Raw genomic sequence first — 19,345 nt, forward strand, 5'->3', positions numbered from 1 at the left:
AAAAACCCAGTAACTGATAAGAAAGCACATTGAAAACAACAGATAAAAACTAAGTAACATGCTAGAAGCCATGGTTAAAAAGTTTTAGGGAATGAACAAGTGACAGAAATCAATGTTTTACAAGCTAGAAAGTAAGTTTTAATGCTCTTAGTTCAAATCAATAGCCTAAGGAGATGTGAAGAAAAGGTCACACAGGAGTTGCAAGCATCCAGCAAAAAACCAGGTCAACTTTTGAGCATTGTGATTTTGCCCTGCACTGACAGGAAGCAAAAGTGGTATTTGGTTTAGCTACACAACTGTGCCTATGTATAGCATGGCATTTGAAGTAAGGCTGAGAATACAGACAACAGAAAGGGAAAACCCTACATAACAATACCACAAGATTGTTAATTAAGAGGAATGGGAAGGAATTTGACTCCTGTGTCCCATCAGCACAAGGATTTTTGCTTGTGCAGCAGATCTTTCTCTGCTCTCTTCTCACTGTGCAGGTCCTGAACCCTTGCCACATCTACCCCAGAGCTTTGTGGGAATGCTTAGAACAGATTGGAGTGGGGTGAGGGGAGGGGAGGAGAATGAGAGAATCATGTTCACTTAGAGCTATGTTAGAGACAACCAATTTTTATTTTTTTTACAGAAACTCAACTATTACAGGTCAATCAGAAAACTGAAATTTATACACTGATACAGCCTTGCTCTTCAGTGCTTGTGATTGTTTCAACAAAAAAACTCACCATTCTTGCTGACATCCAGTTCCCTGAGGTTAATGAGATTTGCTATGGATGCAGGCAATGTTGTTAGATCATTGTCCGGCAAACTCAACTTGTGCAGAGACTGACAGTTAAAAAGTTGCTATTGAGACAAAGACCAAAAAAGAGAGCATATTATTGTAATATGCTAGGTTTAAACTTCTTAAAGCCCAGCTACTGAGTCAAAGAAATGATAGTGTTCAAAATAATCTGCAAGAAATATTTTACGTTTCATGATTTTGAAGCTATTAATCACAAACAAATAACCAAAGCTAAACTTGTACATTAAGAGTTTTAAAGGACACTACAGATATCCTTATAAAATTGTTGGCAAAAAACTTACTTCATAATTATTATTTATTAAGTATTAATCTGTCTATACTGATAATCTGTATTTTAAAGCAAAAAATAAATTGTTAACAAATTAATAACACAGCATAACACTCCTTTATGGTGAACACATGTGTAAAACATACTAAAGTTTACCAACACACCCCCCACCAAATCCACAGCTCTTCATAGTTAATATTCAAAACTGATTCCACTCCAGGGAGAAACACAGTTAAATGCATTTATGGAAACATGGCTAGAAGCCATGAGAGGCAAAAAAGCAGTGGAGTCTTGTAAACATTGTAGCTGTTGTAGATCCTAGAATCCCTTGAAAACTCCTTGCAATTCAAAGCCCACAAGCCCTGACTTTAAGACATGTTTCATGGTAAGTAACCTAGAAGATGTCAAATCATGAGCAGAGCATGAAATGAAAGTGAGATTGGAATCAAGGACTGTGTACATCAGATCACTTTACAGACGAACCCTTGAAAGCCAGGGATTATCTCCAAACTGATTATGGAACAGAGACCAGTTTGCCCAAGGGCACCTAATGAATTAATGGCAGAGGCAACTTCAAACACGGGACTAGCAGATTTGTAGCTAAACCCCTTGTGCTCTTTAGTATCCTACTGATTCAAAACAAGCAATAAATCACTGAGGAATACAATATATATATTGAGGGTAAGTCTATATATTGTGATAATTCTGGCCTCTGGAGAAAAATGACAGATCTGAAAACCAGAGTAGTATAGTGGTGAGAGTTGGATTAGAATGGGGAGACCAGGGTTCAAATGTACACTTGGCCATGAAGTTCACTTGGGCTGCTCACCATCATTCAACCTAACATCTTACACAATGATCGTGAGGAACTATGAAATAAATAACAGTAAAGCAGTAAGCTACTAACATAAAAATTTTAAGCATTCAGATAAAAGAAATAGTTATTAACCTGATATGAGTTGTACATATTAATGAAATATAATTTTAGCTGGAGGTAGTAAAAAAACATGGGTATCTTGTTTAGAGACTCAGATTTTAGATTCCCACCCCCATCTTAAAATCACATGCCAAGGGGGTTTGAGGAAGCCGTTTGGCTTCAAAGGGCTTCCTCTGGTGCTTTAAATCCAAACCACTTCCTCTGCAGAGAAGAAAATGCTTCATTTTTAAACAGCATTTTCCCATCAGCAAAGAGTTAAAGGAGGTATCTATCTGAAAGTGTGCTCCCAGAGCCAATCGGATGAATGCCACCCATAAAAGTTCAAAGGAGGTTGCTGAACAGCTGATACAGCAACCTCCTCTAAAAAAGCACTGTTGGTGCCATAACGATGTCAGGTGATTGACAGGTGGGTGGTCCCACCCATCTGTCCAAGTTGGCCGACCCCTGCCTTACCTCACGGTAACAAAGCAGCTTTGCTGTTTTGAGGAGTGGTGGTGAAATTTGCCACCCTCATGGCTCACACTTTTCTTCAGTAGTGGCTCTGCAACTTTTTAAAAAAGCTTTATTGTCCCATTGCCATAGGTGTATAGAGCCCCTCTTGGTGGTCTGACACCACTAGTTTTCTCCCCAAATACCTTGGACATTATGGGTTGTATTCCACTTTTATTCAGAGTAGACCCAATGAAATTAATGAACCCAAGTTTGTCATGTTAATTTCAATGTGTCTACTTTGTGTAAAAGTTATCAGCGAAATACAACCCAGTATCATTCCAGAGCATTGTGGAGGAGAAAAAGTGACAACTGCTACCATCTCCCCAAAATGGTGGCTGCAGTTATGGCTCATCATTCCCACACACAAAAACACATGTTCAGGAATGACACTGCATTTGAGGTGTTTTGAGAAAAAGTGAATGGTGTCCAGACTACTGAGATGGGCGTTCTGCTATTGCTATTGCCACTCCCAATACCTGCATCTGTAGCACAATAAGTACTATACAAAACACAAACAAGTTACTGCTACCACTTCTAAAGGTAAGCTGCTCCTCCTCCCCATAATCAGAAAAATGGACCCCAAATTCACTGGCTGCAAATGAGGCTGCAAAATTCAGGTGCCTTTTAATATTAACCATGGTTGACTTTGGTGTGGACCTGCACAGGCCCATGTTCAGCAATACTGGCTATCGGTGTTATAAAGCAACTAGAAGATTATCAGTCCATCCCCTGTACTTGTGCACAAATGTGCACGTGAGCACTCTTTTCTCACTCACTCACACAATTAGAAGATAGCATACCTTTGGAAGTTCTTCAATTTGATTAGCATCTAAATAGAGTTCTTCCAATGTCTTTTCGAAAGTAAAAATCTCCTTCGGCACCTGCTCCAAGCTGCAGTGAGAGTAATCAAGTGCAGTGACAGTTTCTTCTTCTCCACGCAAACAGCGGCATGGCACCAACCGCACAAACAAGTTCCGCTTTGTTGTCATTTTCAGGCACTATTGTAAAAAGAGGAAACAAATCATTACAAAAATAGCAATAGACTTAGGATGCTGCACAAAATACTGCCATATACTTTAGCAAGGATAGAAAAGGTATGTAAAGGAAAAGCCCTTTAGACTAAAAAGTAGTATATAAATAAGCAATACTGTATAAATATTAGTACTGTGAAAGCTGACAGTTACGCAAATCTGGGTTTGGTTTTTTTAAAAAAGGTCATACCCATACGGTTCTTCAGATTAAACTATCTCTCAGCAGAAATAGTGACCTCTTCATGCTACTCTACTCTTTCATTAGAGTAGAATCCAGCCATGCAGTCAACTATAACTTTACTCAACTTGCAAAGCATCGGGGTGTTAAGGGAGTAAATGCTCAAATGTATATATCATGGTTTATATACATAAGCCTTGTGAACAACCATTCCATAAGGGCACCACCCTATTCCCTCCGCTCCTTCTCTGTGTGCTGTAAGTCAGTACTTCCTGAGTTAACTAACCATGGCTGTTTTGCTTCTCTTCTAGTTCTTCTGCTGCTCAGAGCTAAGCCATATCCAAACTCAGACTCATAGTTTGCCTGCCTCAGACAAACAAGCAGTAAACCAAAAACAAACATATTTTGCCTGAAGCAAGACAAACCACAAGCCCAGGTTCGGATGTAATGCATCTAAACTAAACCATGGCTTAGCTCCAGTTTAAAGTTTAAAGTTTAATAATAATAATAATAATAATAATAAATTTTATTTATATCCCGCCCTCCCCAGCCAAAGCCGGGCTCAGGGCGGCTAACAACAATAAAATAATCAATCAAATAATCACACAATCTAAAAATATTTCATCATAAAAATTAATTAAATCAAATTGATGGCAACCAATTAAGTAGAATTATGTGCAGGTTGCCAGAGGAGGGAGTCAGGCTGCGCCCTGACCAAAGGCCTGGCGGAACAACTCTGTCTTGCAGGCCCTGCGGAAAGATGTCAGGTCCCGCAGGGCCCTAGTCTCTTTTGACAGAGCATTCCACCAGTTTGGAGCTGCAGCCGAGAAGGCCCTGGCTCTAGTTGAGGCCAGCCTAACCTCTCTGAGGCCTGGGACCTTGAGGATGTTATTATTTGCAGACCGTAGGTTTCTCTGTGGGGCATACCAGGAGAGGCGGTCCCGTAGGTACGAGGGTCCTAGGCCGTATAGGGCTTTAAAGGTTAAAACCAGCACCTTAAACCTGATCCTGTACTCCACCGGGAGCCAGTGCAGCTGGTATAATACCGGATGAATGTGCTCTCGCAGCGAAGACCCCATAAGGAGTCTCGCCGCGGCATTCTGCACCCGCTGGAGTTTCTGGGTCAGTCTCAAGGGCAGCCCCACGTAGAGCGAGTTACAATAATCCAGTCTGGAGGTGACCGTCGCATGGATCACAGTGGCTAGGTCAGGACGAGAGAGATAAGGGGCCAACTGCTTAGCTTGGCGGAGATGAAAAAATGCCGCCTTTGTTATAGCTGTAATCTGCGACTCCATAGAGAGGGAGGTATCGAAGATTACACCCAAACTCTTAACGGACGGTGCTGGCACTAATTGCACCCCCGCAAGAGATGGGAGTTGCCCCCTCGATCCCATATCGTCCCGCCCCAGCCAGAGGACCTCTGTCTTCGAAGGATTTAACTTCAACCGGCTCCCACGTAACCATCCAGCCACAGCTTCCAGACATCTGGTCAGTGTGTCTGGGGCCGAGTCAGGATGGCCATCCATCAACAGATAGAGTTGGGTGTCATCAGCATACTGATGGCAACCCAGCCCAAAACTCCGGACAAGCTGGGCGAGGGGGCGCATAAAGATGTTAAAAAGCATCGGGGAGAGAATTGCACCCTGAGGCACTCCACACACCAAGGAGTGGCGTGATGACAATTCCCCCCCAAGCGCCACCCTCTGTCCCCGACCAGAGAGAAACGAGCGCAGCCATTGAAGGACTGTGCCCTGGATCCCCACGTCGGCAAGGCGGTGGTCCAGGAGTTCGTGATCGACCATGTCAAAGGCTGCTGACAGATCTAGAAGAATCAGCAGCCCCGACCCGCCTCGATCCAGCTGTCTGCGGAGATCATCTGTTAGGGCGACCAGAGCCGTCTCGGTCCCATGACCAGCGCGGAAGCCGGACTGGAATGGGTCCAGAGCTGGATTAATGGCTGGATTGATAGAACAATAAGAGGTAAAGGGCACAGCTAAAGGATTACTTTTTTGAACATTTCTCTTCTTCCAGGCCTTTGTCTGGTTGAGCAATCTATGGCCTTTTAAACTTGGGGGGTGGGTGTGTTTGTTTGTTATGGGGCCAACTCCCATCTCTTGCTGGGGCTCAATTTGTGCCAGTGCCTTCTGTCAAGAGTTTGGGTGTAACCTTTGATGCCTCCCTCTCCACGGAGGCGCAGGCTGCAGCTACTGCAAAGGCGGCATTTTTCCATCTCCGCCGTATCAAACAGTTGGTCCCTTACCTTTCCCGCCCTGATCTGGCCACAGTGATCCATGCAACAGTCACCTCCAGGCTTGACTACTGTAACGTGCTCTACACGGGGCCGCCCTTGAAGTTGTCCCAGAAACTCCAATGGGTGCAGAATGTCGCAGCGAGGCTCCTTAAGGGGTCCTCGCCGCAGGACCACATTCACCCAGTGCTTTTCCAGCTGCACTGGCTCCCGGTGGAGTACAGGGTCAGATTTAAGGTGCTGGTTTTGACCTTTAAAGCCCTTTGCGGCCTAGGACCCTCGTACCTACGGGACCGCCTCTCCTGGTATGTCCTGCGGAGGACCTTAAGGTCCATAAATAGCAACACTCTAGAGGTCCTGGGCCCTAGGGAAGTCAGATTAGCCTCAACCAGGGCCAGGGCCTTTTCAACGCTGGCTCCGGCCTGGTGGAACACTCTGTCTCATGAGACCAGGGCCTTGCGGGATCTGATTTCTTTCCGCAGGGCCTGTAAGACAGAGTTCTTCCGCCTGGCCTTTGGCTTGGAATCAGCCTGATCCCCTCCCCCTCTTTCCTTTTCCTTCTGTGATGGAACCCCTATTTGGGGACTTCCCTGGCTTTTTTCTGGCCCACGTAGGACCAGTCTGGATAGTTGGCCTTGATGAAGATCTGACATTTTCTCCCCCCAAACAGTTTTTGATCTGGGCTTCCACTGAAATGAGGCTGCATTTTAAGTTGTATTTTAATCAATTGTTTTTATACCTGATGTTAGCAGCCCTGAGCCCGGACTTGGCCAGGGAGGGCAGGATATAAATCATCATCATCATCATATGCATTTTTGTGTTTTTATATTGCAAACTATCCTGTGATTTTCAGATGAAGGATGATATAGAAATTTAATTAATAATAATATTAAATTGAAAATGAAGTATTGCTAAAATTTGAATTACAAAACTAAACAGCTAAATTGTTTCTGAAAACTAAATAGTTTCTTCTTCATTTCCTGATTACTTTTATAAGCATATATACAGTTAAAGGTATTGCTAATATTTTATTTGGTATCCAAAGCTAAAAAATAGTAAAAAAGAAAAGTTTAAAAACCAATGTGATTGAAACATTACTTTTTTATCTAATTCAATGGGGAGGAGGGTTAAACTTACCACTGGGTAATGTTTTTCTCCCTGCTACTTCTTCCCTGAGCTTTCATAGCCAACATTCTGGGAAAGAAAAAGAAATGACAATCTTAGGCAAAACTATGAATCTGAAAAAGCAGGATCCCTGCTTCCCTTTCATTTCTATTACATTAATATATACTGAACGGAAAAAATCAACTTTACAATTCCATGATTCTATGAACCTCCTAACATTCTGGAGATTCTACCCTATATTTTTAAAAACCAGTATCATTTAGAAAACTCACCAAACATCCTGGGTACACATTTTAAATTTAAAGGCAGAGAATAGGTAAAACAACAAAGTCTAATTTGCCATCCACTTTATTACTGCAATGGTTTCTCCAAAAGATTCAGATGCATTCATTTAAATATCAAAATAAAATCAAAAGGAAGTTCATAGACCATGAAATGTTACACTTCGGCTATGTATGTGTTAGTATAGTTAAACCTATACCAAATTTTAAAAATGAGAATCATCACACTCAGTAGAAAAACAGTACCCACCCACTCAGTAGAAAAACCAAGTGGCACCCATTAACCTGAAAACAATGTCCCAAATTATTATTACAATTAAAGGGATCCATTTATTGATCTCAAGACTGATAACTACACTAGTAATCAAAAGGCTAGTCTACATAGTTTTAACTATCTACATTTATAGAACACAATCTCTCTGTATGAAGCAGATGGCAGTCACTTACCACCCCATATTTATTTACTTTAAGATCCAGGAAGACAGAATTGTACAAGTCAGCCAATATTGTCTCTAACCTATACTTAATGTTTTCAGAATACATGACAAAATATGTGAAACAATCTTAGGGAAGTTCTGATGTAGAAGCAATCTGTACAAGGAACATATAACATCCTTATCATGCATTAAAGTATATTCATAATATGAATGAAAACACTGATTTCCTATTTACATAAATACAACTAGGGCATGTAAGCTACTGCATTTTTCTAAAGAAAACCATGATTTTGCTTAGGTATTTGTTCCTCTTATGACAGTTTCACACATGGAAGCAGCACAGGAGACCAGGAAGCTTTACATTTCAGCAGTACTCCGATTTTAACAGAAAAAGCTATGGTTTTAACATAGACCCTTGTCAAAATTCTCTTTCAAATGAGCAACGCTGGTTCTTATACAAATCCTCAATGTATTGTGAACTATGTAACACATGCATATTGTGAGCACAATTCTTCACCATGCAGGGGGTAAAAGAGATCTTGTGTACAGAGGGATCCTAATGGGGCATATCACAAACCTTTTCTCTCCATATGTTGGCATCAGACCAAATGGGGATTATATGAGGCACAAACAGACTTCCTGTTTCCTGCAACAGTCTGGAAGGCAGGGCTTTTGTTATGCCTTATGGTCAGGGTAAAGGGCAGATGTGGGGAGTTTGGGAACCACTGCCCTACTGCGATCCCTCCGCATATAGAGAAGGGTTTTATCCTATGTGTTAGTATAGGTATGCTGAATCAGGAAGGTTATTACACAGCCCATGACTTCTTTTGTAACCTGCATTAGAATTCAGCTTTTTAATTTTTTAAAAAATAGGCTTTTAGTTGTGGCTTTAAATAGATATTTTTAGGCTAATAACAATACACCCCAAAGGCTAAGAAAACAGAAAAGTTTGATAAATATTTAAATGGTTTATCATGTGCCTCAGTTTAGTCAATGAAGAAGTTACATGTAGCAAGTTAATATTGTATACAACCAAGACCAGACCTTAGAATGTTTCCCTGTCACCAAAATTGTAGTTTTTGAAAACTAGTTTGATAGGAATCATTCATACAAAGCATGTGTATGTGTGCCCACACACGTTTTCTGTACAGCCAGCAACAAGTGCAATTACAATTTATTATTTTTATGGTCTAATCACTAAAAATACACTGGAGTCAAGTGGGGGAAAGAAAAAAACATTCAAGCTCAGCAGTAAGATTAATGGACTAATTCCATTATAGATAGAGGATTTGCTGTAAAACCATTAAGAGATCAAAAACGAGACAGCTTGATAATGTCACAGATAAAATAATTCAGCCTAGTTTAATCTGATCTCACAAACAGGGACTATGTGATGCCTTTTCTTAGTTTCTTATAGGATGATATTAAGAAAGCTGTAGAGTATTTTACATGAGGGACAGTGACCTAATTCTCACTAGAGGTGGTAAACCTGCATCTGGGCTGTCAGAATGCAGGTGGTGATTCAGAGGACTGACTGCTCTCCAATGGGAAAAAGCAGCTTCCAGACAAGGAAAACTAGAATGCCACAATGAATGCTATGCTAGAAGTCTTCTCCCTGATAGGCCTCTCTCTATCTGTTGTCTGAATGGATATGCACCCCAGACACAGATGTACTACCTCAACGAGCACTATTATTATTTTTTTTATTAAATTTGTATACTGTCCTTCACCCACAGATCTCAAGGCAGTTCACAACCATCAGGGATTGTCAGGGGCAAAAGTATTTTATCTGAACAAGTCTAGAATAAAATTCTAGTATAGCATCATCAGTAATATTTGCTATGATATCCCGTAAGAAAGAAGTTATAAAACTAGTTATAAAATTAGGCACATTGTGGACTAACTTTAAAACAGAAGCTCTTACAACAGCACGATGTTTAAATCAGACATCCAGCAGACTAAAAACAGTTTCAGAATGGAATCTCTGTTGCATCATTCCAACCATAAACCCTATAAAACAGCAAACATGTTCTCTCATTTAGGGTTCGACGTAATAGCTCAAGCAAAGAACACGTTCCAAGTGTTTTGTAGTCCTAACATTCAGGAAACGAAGGCTATGACTGCAAGGGAAGGAGCATCTCCATTACAAGGGGAGAGCGGCCTCCCTTTTAAAGAAGATGCAAAATGGGTTATCCACACTGCCTTTGAAACCCTACACAGCAACACCAGAAATTATTTATTTGTTTGTTTGTTTAACCCAAGTGCAGCCCCAATCAAAATAGTTGTCCATTATGGTTTACACAAGCATACTCATGTTAAAGGGGTTAAATTAATATCAATTTCCAAGTCAGTTTTTAAGGAAGAAAGTAGCTAGGTTATTTAGAATCCGTGTGTGTGTGTGTGTGTGTGTGTGTGAGAGAGAGAGAGAGAGAGAGAGAGAGAGAGAGAGAGAGAGAGAGAGAAGTAGGACACATCAGACCTACCCTGTGGTCTTACCCCCCCCCCAATAAACTTCCTCTCCAGATCCCCCAGCACACCTAAGCCAGATGATCATGCAATTATTTCTATGCAGAATCTCCTCCAATCCTGGATACATGAACTAAAAATTTCCCTAGGGACTTATCTCTATGTGGAGGGAAGGAATCATGTCAGCTTTTGGACCCCTTACAATCTCATCATGGGCATGTAAGTGTGTGTTAATATCTGAACAGCCGTTCAAAGTCTGTATATGACAGCAGCCTCATTACAGCAAGTTTAGTTTGAGCAAGCATAGCTTAACAATGATAAAATTCCACTTCCAACTTTTCACCCAAAAACAACAAAACATTATGCCAAGAATACATGCAGACCGTGCTCAACAGTAAGTTATTAACTGACAATTTTAATGTTTGAATCATGGATCCTTATAATGAGGTTGAATTTCTACAGGAACCAATACAAATAATAAGTCCTATTAGTTGCCTTTTTTAAAAGTAACATTCTTTTTAAAAAACAACAACACATTTTCCTCCTTTTTTCCAAGTGACCAGTTACAATTACAGAAACATGAAGTACCATTTTCAAACCTTATTAAAGCCTACCATGGAAAACAGTTTGCTCTAGTGCTTACAAGTAGAAAACTAGCTAAAATGTTGGGGGGGGGGCGGACTTAGTGCAAAGGATCAGATCTTTACTCAGTGGTTCAGTTCAGATATCACTAATTCCTCAAACCATGGTCACGGGCATCAGGACATACAATGGGAGAGAGAGGCTCTCTTCTCCAATTCCGCATCCTTGGTCCTGACTCCCCAGGACATAAGTGTTTGCTGTGTATAATATGCAGTCACATACTAAATGGGCAAAACTGTGGTTACATTAACCTTCAAACCATGATTTGAAGTGGGCTTCCAAATTAAGAGTTTATAGAGATTAGCACCTTCCCAATTAAGATCTGATGGCCAGCTGTGTGAAAGGAACCCATGAAGTAGGAGAAGGAATCAATGGTTCATTCTTAGCCTTCCCAAATCAACTGTTTGGAGAATCATTTGAATTTAACCAACATCTCTTCTGAATGAAATAAGCAGTGAGCATACTAATGCTTTAGTAAAAATTTTAAACGTAACTCTTCAATCACTTATATACACAAACATGGAGGGGTGGAGATAAAAACTGGAGCAAACAGCTATTGCTTTGATTTCCACTATTAACATATTATTATTTGAACACAGGCAGCCTTCTTTTCGGAGTAATCATAATCTCTGCATGAAGCTCTGTGGAAATGCCCCCTCCCCCGCACAACACAAGCTAGAAAACAGGTGACAGATCATCTCCAATTCAACACTTCACAATGGTTCCCAAACTGACAGCTTTATTTTATGTGCTTCCTCGATTTACTTGCCTGCTAACAGCCAATTAAGCTTGACAGATTATTATGTAACCAGTTTAAACTGAAAACATGCTCTTGAATCTTATTTAAGAACACTCCTCACTACAAAATGCTCACTGGACACTGCACTTGGATCCCAATTGTCAGCTATGTTGGAACTCAAGATTAAAAGCAATGGGATAAGTTTACAAATCTAATATCATCAACCTACAATCTTGTAATGATTTAGGATGCAACCCTATGCACACATCAGGTGGGGAAATCCCACTGAAGTCAATGTGTCTGACTTTTGAAGATTCTTATGGCACTTAAATTCAAAGCTTGCAAGCAGCCAACGTGTAGAAATCCAAACGCTTAGCATCTCCCCCCACACCATGCACAATAAAGTTATTTAGATACTATATTCTCCAGTGACATCCTGAGGTTTCCCCCTCCCTTTTGGACTGCTACCATTGTTTTCGACTTGCTTCTACTCAATGTCTTACTAATTGTATTCAAAGTTCAATTCTTGTCAACATTTCCTGAATTTTCGTAAGTACTTCCCTTTTACTATTTAAAATTGTTTCATTGCTCAATTTGTTTTACAAAGAAGATCCTTAAATAAAAAAGGATGCAAGCAGGAGAAGGATCAGGGCTCCCTCAGCTGGAGAGAGGGAGCACTTTAACGGAGCCCCCACCCTGACGCTGCGAGCCGGTGGCAGGTCTGGGGCTCCGTAAAACTGTTTGGCCGAGGCGAGGGCAGTGGCACATTCCTCAGCCAAGCAGTTTAAAGAAGCAAGGGAGAAACAAGCTGTATCAGAGCCTCACTGATGCAGCTTGTTTCTGCCTCTGCAGCAGTATGAGGGAAGACTGCAATGACAGTTTCACTCAGTGGTATATCACTGGTGAAACCGCCACTGCTCCCAAGTACCTCTGCCTCCAGGGCCTGACAGCAGCTTGTTTCTCCCTTGGTGCGCTGGTGCTGGTAGCAGAGGGACTCAGGAGGCAACAGTTTCGCCCGCGATATACCTCTGAGTGAAGCCATCATCGCTGCCTGCCCCTCATACCAGTCCTGCACGATATACTGATGTATATATACTGATGTGTAGGCCCAGGCCTACACTGAAGTAGAAAGACAAGTACAGTGGTACCTCTACTTGCGTTCACCTCCAGTTACATATCCTTCAGGATACGTACGCAGCAAACCCGGAAGTATTTTTCCAGGTTTCGCCGCGCGCATGTGCAGAAGCAGCACCTCTGGTTGCGAATTCCTTGGGATGCAACTGGAGCTCCGGAACAGATCCCATTCGCAACCAGAGGTACCACTGTACATACACAGAACAATTGTAATTAGCAATCCTTTCTTTCCACTTTTAAAGGGGTTCATCTAGGAAGGTCAGATTTAGAATACAGTACCATAGTTTCTGGGCAGGTACAGCTTAGAGGTCAAGCATGCAGAAGAAGGGACAGGCATCCAAGAAAAAAGACTTTGGGCAATCCCACCTACCATTGGAACCAATATGTTTTGGCTATATGTGATATTGGCTTTATGTGTTTTCTCCCAGAATGTAACTTCCACGTAAGTTGATAGTCATCTGTATCAGTAAATATTTAAGGGTGTTCCCAGGCAGGTCAGTGACATCGAAAATATTACCATGTGGGTATCCAACGCTCACAAGGTAAAAAAGAACAGCAGTGAAGTCATGCTAGCATCCTGATTAACCTGCACAGAAAACATTAACTACCAGGACCAGCACAGATGGCACAATCTGGAAGTGTGTTTGTTTAAAAGAATCTGGATTACTATAAGGCAGGCATAGCCAAACTCAGCCCTCCTGATGTTTGGGGACTACAACTCCCATCATCCCTAGCTAACAGGACCAGTGGTCAGGGATGATGGGAATTGTAGTGTCAAAACATCTGGAGGGCCAGTTTGCCTATGCCTGCTATAAGGGGAAAACAATAATTTTTTTCCTCTGATTCTGATTTAGGACTACACTCACAGGATAAGCAATATCATATAAATAATGATAGGAATCATAAGAGAAAACCCACAATATCAGAAGTGTACAGGATTTAATCATTTTTTAGATTGAACCAGTAAATAAATAAAATACAGAGACAATGTTGGCACTGTGTTGTTCTTGCTTATTGCACCAAAACTTTCATGAAAACACAACTTCAACATACCAGGTGAAGGCTTCAATGATATACAAAGAAATATCTGCAGGGATTAATAGGATTGTATTCTATCTGCTTACAGAGAGATGATAAAGCTATCAGTATTCTTTAAATCACAAGATACAGCATAAGCTGCTTAAACTGGATTCATACATTTCAGACAGCATGGGTCATATTTAAGCAGCCATCCAGTAATTCCCAGCCTGAAAACAGAAACGGCCAATCCTCATTGCGTTACCTCTCTTCACTTGGTTCTGTAGGGAAATAATAAATGCTAGGTGCAGCTATTTAAATTGTCTATTTCTATTTAAAAGGCCAGCTACATATTTTAAAAGACACTGCACACACCAACTATATAGAACATTTACTATGATACCATTAAAAGCCAGTCCAGATAGAACTGTATTAAGGGGGATTATTATGAGCAGAAAGAAATTGCTTGATTTCAGTCCAAAAGCTTTGGTAGAGCAAGGAATGGATTCTGGAGTGGACTCCAGAATCCAAAACCCACAGCAATCATGCCTCAAAGAATATCCTCTGTTGTTTCCAATGCAATTCTCTCTAGGGATAGATAAGAGATGTCTCCCCACAGGAGAGAGGAAATGGCCTGGTTCACTTTAGTAGTACCCCAAGATTTAGGTCTTGCAGGGGGCAGTGATGCTACTTCTTAGGGTGTGATAGAATGAATGAAAAGAACTGTCTGCAACCTTGAGATAATCTTATGTCAAGCTGTGCCCAACTACCATGTGATTTCCAATGCCAATCACAAGCTGCAAGAATGTTCTGCATTTAATTCTGGAAACACTTCCATGCCCATAAGACACTAGAGTTCTAGCCTAGATACTAACTGGGCATGAACTCCACCCCATTCCTGCTTTAACATTTCCAGAATGCCCCTGTCTGCCCTGGCCCACTCCTATTCCACCCTTTAAGTGACATTTTCGTGACTTTTCAGGTCACTTCCGGGTTCGATGCCATGTGCGCATGCACGACTATGTGTCAATCAAATGCACATAAATCAGTTGTTGCCTGTAGTGCAATTTTGATTTCAGTAAGGTTTTTGACAAAGTACTCCATGATATTCCTGCAGAGAAGCTGGTAAAATGTGGACTAGATGAGGTTACTTGTTAGGTGGATTTGTATTCTGAAAGGCTTTCTTCCCAACTGCAATTCCCAGCCAGTGGCAATCAGAGACTTGCCTCCAACAGTAGAGGTAGACTGCTTTTCTGAGGATGTCTGCTAGACCAAACACCATTACAGTACCATGGGCTTGTCAGTGTGGTCAAAAATTCTGAGTCCCATATTCTACAGCACAGCAAATCCAATGAGCTTTTTTTGGGGGGGGGGGAGTGTAAAACCAACAAAAAAAGGACAGCTAGTTAAGCACCTTTAACTTCCTTCCACATTTGATGAAACAGTACTGGCTGATTAAAAAATTATTCATATTATATTATTGCAATGATTCTCAGGGCAATTATACTGAAAAACTGACTCTCTGTTACTTCAAATACCTAAGTATTTTTAAAACCAAAGAGTAAATGGGAAGCTCAGTCGTGTGTGTGTGTGTGTGTGTGTGTGTGTGTGTATGCATCCAAGTCATGAGTGAATATCTTACTGTGTATTACTGTGTGAGAATTCTGTATGTACAATTTGGGGGGGTGCCTCTCTATCACCCTCTGGCAAAAACCATTCATTGGCCTCAGGGGGATCAATAATTGTATTTTGTGAGGATTTCCCAACTAATCTCTGCATTACCTGCTCAGGTCCTTTAAAATGGAATAAAGAAAGTAAGATATCCCTGCCTAAGGGCAGGGATGCATCACAGTATTACGGTGGCATGTAGGGATATAAAGGGATACTGGTTCTCAGTGACAACAACTAAGAAATGCGAAAAGATAACCCTTAATTTTACTCACCCAAGCTGCAAGCTGCTTTTCCTGTACTATCTTTATTTTTAATTATCTAAACCAGTGGTTCCTTTTGACGAAGTACTGTGGAGCCTCTGTTTTTCAAAAGCCAAACCACAGACCCCCTACTTTTGAAAATTTTGTTATCTCTATGGGTAGTTTTTGTTATGTAAATGGTACTGCATATCCTCTGGGCGGGTTACACGGACCCTGGGGTCCAAAGATCGCCAATTGGGAACCAGTGATCTACCAGTAAATCATTATGTGCTGAAAAATGATAAATGTCCTGCCACATCTAACAATGAATAAATTTATAAATAGAAACATACCGATCAACTACAAATACACTAGGCAAAAAAGTGTTATAACAAGCTAATATTTCTGACTGCCTCTAACCCCACTCTATCAGAAACCTTCAGAAATTATAGGCAGTCAAGATATCAGAAGTTTCCGTTAAGACTTTGGGAGAGTTTGGAAGTTAAAGCCAAGATAGGAAAGAGTTTTTGGCTGGGAATGCAATTTCTTCACCAGCGTGAGCTGGCAAACAAACCAGGAAGGCTTCATGTCAGTATAGCTTCCCATTTCATCCAAACTAGGAAACTACATTGAGTCTACTTCAGTACAAAGAAGGATATAAAACCCTAGTCTGAAGTTGGTTTAATATTCTGGCTTGATCTGACATTGTTTATGATCAAGGTTTGAAATTACGTAGCAAGGCACCAGGCACATTTCGCGCCTAAAGATTCTCTATTTGCGAGCACCTCAAAAAGTCTGGGTGCCATTTTTTGCGCCTGGTTGACACTCAAGGATTGCTGAAATGTATGTGCCTCAAAGTATACGTTAAGGATAGACAATATTTTAAAGAATTTTACAATAAAGAGTAGAATGTTTTGGAAACTGAAGTATGGTACGTATGGTACCAATATTTTTATTGTAAACACCAAATTAAACATGTATTAACAATTTGTTAAAAATATGATATTAACAATGTGTCACTTATGTGAATTGCGTATTAATTCATGCTTATCAAAATAATTAATAAAAAGTGTTGCTGACCCCCTCCCCCAATGGCGACTAGACATTCTAACACTGTTTATGATGTACTAGGCTATCATGAATTTGTCCTATTATTAAGACCTGCCAGAGAGGCTGTTTTGAGGGTATACCACTGCCAAGAGAAGCCTACCCCACCACCATGTTGCTCCGAGACTGTAGAATGTACTCCATTTAGAACCACAATTGACCTCCTCATTGTCTGTTTTACAAAAGAAGAAGTCAAGACGCATCTTTTTAATTTAATATCATTGCTAATGTTTTATGTTGTTTTTATTTCTGTTTTATTGTGCACTACCATAGGGTGGTTGTTGTTGTCACCAAAAAGGCAGAATAAAATTCTAAAAAGAAACAAATGGGTGCAAACCGATAATCATGCAGGCAAAAAAATTATAATTTGCTGCCACTATGTACTTTTCAGTGGATAATATATTGTACTGCTTCTTAAATTGTTGTGACTAACCTCTGCTCATCTTAAAAGCAGCATCTAATTTATGTAAGAAAAAAAGTCTGCATAACTCCTGCTCAAATGTTACAGATGCAGTGAAAATTCATGCACTCTGAGGCTAATTTCAGTTACACATTGGAAAGATCTGCTGGTAATCACAAATGAGACTAAAAACAACAAAGTCTTGTAGCATCCTAAACACTAACAAATTTATTGCGGCATAAGATTTTACGTTCTCCAGTGGACTGCCTCAAATGTGTGGCATGTTATCCTGTAGGAAGATTGTGAACAATGAGGTCAACAGAAGGTGAAATGCATAAATTAGAGACAGCAATCATTACATAATTAGTGACAATTCACAAAACAGTCATTGTTGATACTACAGGCATCCTGGCATTGGTAAGCCAATTACCGTATTTTTCTCTCTATAACACGCAGATTTTTTCTCCTAAAAAGGAAGGGGGAATGTCTGTGCGTGTTATTGAGCGAATGTGTGGTCCCTGGAGCCTACTAGGGCAAGCGCAGGAACAAAAATCAGTCAAAAATCAAATCGCGTGTCGGAGAAGGGAAACCTGAAAAGAGGAAGTTGCTGCTTTCCTGCATTCTGCCTCAGGGTCTTACTGCCCACCCGCTTGTGTTTCGTTGCTGTGTTTGCTCAAACGGAACAAAGAGCAGGCAAATCCCCTCCCCTCCAGGCAAGCAGAGGGGAAAGCAGAGCGTCCTTCCTTCTAATTCCTCTCCCTGCTCCTCGCAGGCAGCCAGAAAACATGCAGGTGGGCGAGAGGGAGAGAGAGAGGGAGAGAGAGGGCTGGCTTGGGTGGGGTGGGGGGACTTTTGCCTTTCTTTCTTTCCTCCCTCCCGTTAAATCCCTCTCCTGCATTTTTATGCTCCTTGTCCCTTCTGTGTTTTTCTTCCCTCCCCACTTAAAATGCAGTTACAAAGCATGGATCCACATGGATCCTCAGGATCTCTGCATTGGGTCGCCCCAAATTCACCATCAGATCACATAGCATGTCCATGGCTACAGCCTGCCCCCCCAAAATCACGCACCCACTGTTGCTTGGGGCTGCAATGGTGCAAAAACGGGGTCACAAAGCATGGATCCACATGGATCCTCAGGAACTTTGCATTGGGTCACCCCAAATTCACCATCAGATCACATAGCATGTCCATGGCTACAGCCTGCCCCCCCCCCAAATCACGCACCCACTGTTGCTTGGGGCTGCAATGGTGCAAAAACGGGGTTACAAAGCATGGATCCTCAGGATCTTTGCATTGGGTCACCCCAAATTCACCATCAGATCACATAGCATGTCCATGGCTACAGCCTGCCCCCCAAAAATCACGCACCCACTGTTGCTTGGGGCTGCAATGGTGCAAAAACATGGTTACAAAGCATGAATCCACAGGGATTCTCAGGATTTTTGCATTGGGTCACCCCAAATTCACTATTAGATCACATGTCTGTGGCCACAGCATGAAGCACAAAAATGATACATCCACTGTTTCATTCAGAATTCCCCCCCCCTTGTTTTCCTCCTCTAAAAACGATGTGCGTGTTATGGTCAGGTGCGTGTTATAGAGCGAAAAATACGGTAACAGTTGAAGATTGATAAAAACCCATTGTGTCAATTCATTACAACATGTGACAACATCAAATCTACTGTTGAATTGTAATTCAGCAGTTTCATGCTGCAGTCTCCTTTTAAACTTCCTTTGTTCCAAAATGACCATTTTTAAGGTCAGTTGCCGTTATGCTCTGGGGAGCCACAGTAATACTACTGTGTTGTAAAGGTAAAGGTACCCCTGGCCCGTACGGGCCAGTCTTGACAGACTCTAGGGTTGTGCGCTCATCTCACTCTAGAGGCCGGGAGCCAGCGCTGTCCAAAGACACTTCCGGGTCACGTGGCCAGCGTGACAAGCTGCATCTGGCGAGCCAGCGCCGCACACGGAACGCCGTTTACCTTCCCACTAGTAAGCGGTCCCTATTTATCTACTTGCACCTGGGGGTTCTTTCAAACTGCTAGGTTGGCAGGCGCTGGGACCGAGCGACGGGAGTGCACCCCGCCGCGGGGATTCGAACCACCAACCTTTCGATTGGCAAGTC

General features: G+C 41.6%; 1 protein-coding gene across 2 annotated transcripts in view; it reads right to left on the reverse strand.

Moving 5' to 3' along the window:
* Nucleotides 1-19,345, reverse strand: part of ERBIN (erbb2 interacting protein) — a 91,702-nt gene that overhangs the window by 51,086 nt on the left and 21,271 nt on the right. For both annotated transcript variants that reach the window (XM_081212641.1, XM_081212640.1), the window contains exons 2-4: nt 7,100-7,156; nt 3,306-3,503; nt 732-849 (exon numbers count right to left, since the gene is read on the reverse strand). In XM_081212641.1, coding sequence (XP_081068767.1) covers nt 732-849; nt 3,306-3,494 — 307 coding nt within the window. In that variant the 5' untranslated portion in view covers nt 3,495-3,503; nt 7,100-7,156. The remainder of the gene's footprint in view (nt 1-731; nt 850-3,305; nt 3,504-7,099; nt 7,157-19,345) is intronic.

The sequence above is a fragment of the Podarcis bocagei genome (assembly GCF_964188305.1).
Source record: "Podarcis bocagei genome assembly, chromosome: 11".
Classification (NCBI taxonomy): domain Eukaryota; kingdom Metazoa; phylum Chordata; class Lepidosauria; order Squamata; family Lacertidae; genus Podarcis; species Podarcis bocagei.